The sequence below is a fragment of the Leptopilina boulardi genome, unplaced genomic scaffold (assembly GCF_019393585.1).
Source record: "Leptopilina boulardi isolate dan_hultmark-lab unplaced genomic scaffold, ZJU_Lbou_2.1 LbouV2_377, whole genome shotgun sequence".
Lineage (NCBI taxonomy): Eukaryota > Metazoa > Arthropoda > Insecta > Hymenoptera > Figitidae > Leptopilina > Leptopilina boulardi.
Window position 1 is genome coordinate 1,708,285 of NW_026137948.1, and position 6,000 is coordinate 1,714,284.

The 6,000-nt window shown below is 31.3% G+C and overlaps 1 protein-coding gene across 1 annotated transcript; it reads right to left on the reverse strand.

Annotated features, from left to right (window-relative positions):
• Positions 1 to 4,382: 4,382 nt before the first annotated feature.
• On the reverse strand, positions 4,383 to 5,261 carry LOC127287916 (uncharacterized). The gene has a single exon (XM_051315069.1). It carries the CDS (start codon positions 5,259 to 5,261, stop codon positions 4,383 to 4,385), a length of 879 nt encoding a protein of 292 aa, XP_051171026.1.
• Positions 5,262 to 6,000: the final 739 nt, after the last annotated feature.

A 6,000-nucleotide genomic window follows, 5' to 3' on the forward strand; every position in this document is an offset into this window, starting at 1 on the left:
AAAGAATTTATTCAAATTAATGAATAACGCAGTGTATGGTAAGACCATGGAAAATGTTCGCAAGCATGTAGACATTAAATTGGTTACACACTGGTTTGGCAGATATGGTGCCGAAGCCCTCATTTCTCGGCCCAATTTCCACAGTCGTGCAATATTTGATGAAGACCTTGTGGCCATCGAATTACGAAAGACTGAGGTCCTACTCAATAAACCGATTTATGTGGGTTTAAGTGTGTTGGATGTCTCGAAAACGTTTGTCTATGACTTTCACTACAGTTACCTGCTTCCGAAATATGGTGAAGCATGTAAACTGTTGTATACAGACACTGACAGTCTAGTGTACGTAGTGAAATGTCAAGACATATATAAAGATATGAAAGAAGACATCCACAAGTTCGACACATCTGACTATCCGGTAAACAATGCGTATGGTATTCCGCAAATCAACAAAAAAGTTCTCGGCCTAATGAAGGACGAGTGCAATGGTAAAATTGTTACCGAATTTGTTGGCTTACGGAGTAAAATGTATAGCATTCGCGTTGAAGGTGAAGATTTCGTTAAGAAAGCTAAAGGTATTAAAGCGGGAGTCGTCAAAAAGTCTATTCATTTTGACGATTACGTTGAATGCTTGCGTGATTTTAAGATTCAGACTAGAACTCAATACAACATTAGGTCACGGTTACATAATATAGAAACTGTTAAACAAGTTAAAGTAGCATTAAGTCCATATGACGATAAAAGGTACTTGCTTACCGAGAGTACCGATACTCTACCCTGGGGTCACTACAGGATCCCAGAAATCGAAGAATTGTAAATATTTTTGTAAAATAAAATGTAAGGATTTTCATGTTAAATAAATGTAAAAAAATATTATAAATGTTATGTATTTTTTTATTTATAAAAACCTTGTATATACATAACTCATAATTAAAATTGATCTAATTTAAATATTAATAAAAATTTGCTTTTTATAATTTTATTCTAATAATAAACATTGACAATGCCAAATTTAAATATTAATCTCAAAATTGAAACAAGCAGAAATCAATTTGAAACAATTATCACAAAGTGAATTTAATACTCTCTATAATGTAACTGTTTAATAAAATATAACACCGTCCGACACGATTTCTCACACACGAAAAAATCAATGATTTTCAGAAACTAGGACCAAAAAAAAGATACCCGTGTCTGGCCGTTTTGTTAGATCAGGTCATTTTTTGCTTTTAGGGGTAAAAAAACCCTAAAATGAAAGCTGATAGACAATCTTGTACAAATTAATAATTTTTTATGAAACCTGGCATCTGGGGGTTTTCCGGGTCGCTGATTACGAATCTGATGTCAGATTTTCAAAATTCAAAATGTCGGATCCAATATGGCGGTCGAAATTTATAAATATTAATTATTTTTTATAAAACTTGGTATCTAGGGGTTTTTAAGGTCGCTGAGTACGAATCTGAAGTCATATTTTTAAAATTAAAAATTTCACATTCAATATGGCGTTTCAAATTTAAAAAAGTTCGTCGAATTCACTTGAAACTTTTTACTTGAAGGTTTTTGGGGTTGCTGATTACAAATTTGATGTCGGGTTTTCAAAATTCAAAATGGCGGATCCAATATAGTGACCGAAATTTATAAATGTTATTAATTTTTTATAAAACTTCGTATCTCTGGGTTTTTGGGGTCGCTGAGTACGCATCTGAAGGTAGATTTTTAAAATTCAAAATAGATCTAATAATGTATAAGATTAGAAAACAAATGACAGTTGTTTATATGTTCGTTTTCAGTTGCATAGTTACGGAAAATAGTACATAAAACAAATGACAATTGTAGACTTTTATACTTTGCACAGCAGTTTTAAACAATCACTTCACATCTTTAAATTCATCTTACTTGAGCTTATTACTGTTATCTAATAAAAATATTCTTAATTACTACAAAGCCTGTGATTGTTTAAAACTGCTGTGCAAAGTAAAAAAATCTACAATTGTCATTTGTTTTATGTAATATTTTCCGTAACTATGCAACTGAAGACGAACATATAAACAACTGTCATTTGTTTTAACTTTGTCCAATATACAAAAAACACATATGTGGAAATTTTTATTTTTTATATATTGTTTTCTAATCTTATACATTATTAGATCTATTTTGAATTTTAAAAATCTACCTTCAGATGCGTACTCAGCGATCTTAAAAACCTTTAGATACCAAGTTTTATAAAAAATAATTAATATTTATAAATTTCGACCGCCATATTGGATCCGACATATTGAATTTTGAAAATCTGACATCAGATTCGTAATCAGCGACCCAGAAAACCCCCAGATACCAGGTTTCATAAAAAATTATTAATTTGTACAAGATTGTCTATCAGCTTTCATTTTAGGGTTTTTTTTACCCCTAAAAGCAAAAAATGACCTGATCTAACAAAACGGCCAGACACGGGTATCTTTTTTTTGGTCCTAGTTTCTGAAAATCATTGATTTTTTCGTGTGTGAAAAAAAAAGTTGAATTTTGTCGGACGGTGTAATTTACACATTATTGTAGAACTCTAGTCCTCGAATAAGATCTTCGACAAAGTGTAACATACTTTCATGATATGCACGTAGTAATTTTACATAATTTAAGGTTAAATCATTATAATGATTTAACCTTAAATTATGTAAAATTACTAATCAATAATTATTGATTCATTATTGATTCATTATTGATTCATTGTTGATTCATTATTGATTCATTGTTGATTTAACCTTAAATTATGTAAAATTACAACGTGCATATCATGAAAGTATGTTGCACTCTGTGGAAGATCTTATTCCAGGACTAGAGTTCTACAATAATGTTTAAATTATATTTTATTAAACAGTTACATTATAGAGACTATTAAATTCACTTTGTGATAATTGTTTCAAATTGATTTCTGCTTGTTTCAATTTTGAGATTAATATTTGAATTTGGCATTGTCAATGTTTATTATTAGAATCAATTTTGATTTAAGTTATAAATTTGCTTTCTCTTCCCAAGTATTGTGAGAGTTAACAAAGCCAAGCCATTTGACGAGAACTTTATTTCCACGTGTCTTGAGAATTTTTTCAACCAGATAAATATCTGGATATTTTACTTTAAGAAGTTCCTCTGCATAGAATCCTCCACTATTGGGTTGATCTTGATAGTCTTTGAGTTTATAAGTTATAGGTTTAGTTGACAAGACTTGATCTATTGTGAATATTTCTGTTGTCCAATTGGGAGTGTAACCTTTCTCAAACACGCTTTTATACTTGCTGACTCGAACTTTGTTACCAATTTTAAACTTTGCTTTCTTTAAAGGTATTTTTCTTAGCTTCAAAAATCGTTCTTTCAAAATCTCAACATCTTCTGCAGTAACATCTTTCGGCTTCATTCCAATAGTCCGATGTTTAGTGTTATTATAATTGGAAATGAGTTTAGGTAATATATCATACCATTTATAATTTCCACGTAGACTGAATTGCATCCACAATTTTCGTTTTAGAGTTCGATAAAATCGTTCAACAATAGATGCTTTCAAATTACTGAATGTTGAGTAGAAATTAATTTTATAAGTACTTTTTCATTACAGCTTCAAACTGAGAATTATAGAATTCTTTACCTTTATCAGAATGTAGATTTTTTGGAATACGTCCTTCTATGAATATGGATTTCATTTCCATTTTTACTTTTTACGGGAACAGCCCAAGCGTATTTGGAAAATTTATCTATAACTGTTAGTAAATACTTAAAACCTTTAGTTACTTTGGAATAAGGTAACATTTCTACTAAATCTGCTTGCCAAGTCTCATCAATATCACGCATGTCGACTCGGCGGCGATGATAATTCCTCCTTGCCTGACTATGAAGTTTAGTCACTACTGTTTTCTTTTTGTCGTTCATTTTCTAGAGTACTCAAACGAGCATCCAATTGACTGATAATTTCAGCGTTTCGATATGATAAATCAGTATTTATTTCTCTTTCTAAGACTTTTAATTTTTCGTTTATAGAGTCTTCGAGAATTTTTAATAATATATAGTTATTATCAATTTCTTTTCGCAGTGAAGACGTTACTTGATATATTAGTCTTAACTCGTTTTCGACTAAACGTTGTGCAAGTTGTAAATTAACTACATCAGTTTTTTCTTTTGCATCAGCAACATTGGAAATTTTTCTACCCTGTAAGTCGAAGTGACCTTCTGAGTTAATTTTAAAACCAATTCCAGGCGGACCTGGAGGTCCTCTTGCGACCCTTACAATTCCTCTTTCATTAAGAGGATGTCCGAACACATCAATGCTCATCTTAAGACTGAGAGAAAGTTGATGGAACACCTCCTTATATACTTTTCTTGACTAAATGAAACAATAATTTTCAATATATAATTTGCGCTTCACGTAATTCTTTTATGATTGACATAATTTCATTATTGTGACTGGGATTCCCAGCTGCTTGAGATGCCATAAGCAATCGAAGACGGTCAACCAATTCGTTAGGATCATCCCAATAGATATAGTCTGGTTGAAAACTTTTTTTTTCAATCATAAAATGTGGTAGTGAAGTGCCACTTTTCGATCGTCTTTTTGGTGTTTCATTATGAGGAAAAAGTTTTAAAATAATATTGACATATTTAAAAGTTTTACTTGTACGTATAGGTTCAGAAGAACTATAATTTTTTCTGTGAGCATTGGAGATAATGAGAATTTGTTTATAATTATTCATATCACCATCGCTAATGTATGACATTTCAGGTTTATTTTTAAATAACAGTTCCAATAAACCGGAAGTAATATTAAAACGTTTATCACCAACATTTATTAAGTGATCTTTAAAACTTATTGGTGCATTACCAATCTTGAGAGAACCATTTTTAACCTTATATACGCCGTACAACGTATCTATACATTGCTTTCTATTATGATCTAGCAAGTATATATATTTATTAACTACTTTATCATATTCAAAGCCTGGAATTACTGATGTTTCATCTTCATCAGCACTCAAAAAATTCATACTATCATCTAATTCATCTTTACTTTTAATTACCTCCTCCTTTCTTTCTATCTTATGATTTTCATGTTTAACATCAGAGAGGTTAACAATTTTCTCTAAGGGTTGAACTATAGGTTTAAAAGTTTCACTCAAAAGATTTTCAACAGCTTCTTTTTCAATTTTTAACATGCGATGTTTCCGTCTAATGGCCTCACTATCTTTGGCAATTTGGCGGAGATACTCTTTCTCCTTACGAAACATGTTTTTAGTTCAAAGATGTACACTAGACTAATGCTCATGGAACCAATCACCTTCTATTTATAGTGTTATGAAGCAGTCAAAACCTTTCCTATATCTCCCCTCATTCAGATTGCAGTCTTTATCAATGACTACGAAGCCATATTTATCAGAGTTCCAACATGTTGAACAAAGCTCACGAAACTTGGTAAATGTCATGTCTGTATTAACATGATCATCATACACATGTTTTAAATTTGTTTCATCCTGACCATTTGGATGTAAAATTAGAGAAAGTAGTACATTTGTTTTACCACAATTTGATGGTCCACAAAAATTGCACGAATACTACCAGACAACAAACTACCATGACGCTTCACTTTCTTTTTTATCGTACTGTTCTACAATCGCATCTAGATTCACGACTAGAAGCTTGTGATGTTGTTGCTTGAATCTAATTCTGAAATAGACTGCTGTAAAAGGTATAAATACAGCCCTTATATAGCTTACGAGTCATTCTACTTTTAACTTTCATTCAGTGAGGTATGATTATACATCACCGCTCCCGAGGTAGAGGTTTAGTTAACAGTCTTATAAATAAGTTACCATTTGAATTACACATAACTGGTTATCAGTACTGTGGTCCAGGTACTAAATTGATAAAGCGTTTAGCACGAGGTGATACAGGTATAAATCAATTAGACGAAGCTTGCAAAGAGCACGATATTGCATATTCAGAGAATCGTAATAACGTTCAAGCAAG

What these genes read in the sequence shown, in the direction of transcription:
- LOC127287916 (XM_051315069.1), bottom strand. Translation starts at nt 5,261, where the DNA reads ATGTTTCGTAAGGAGAAAGAGTATCTCCGCCAAATTGCCAAAGATAGT.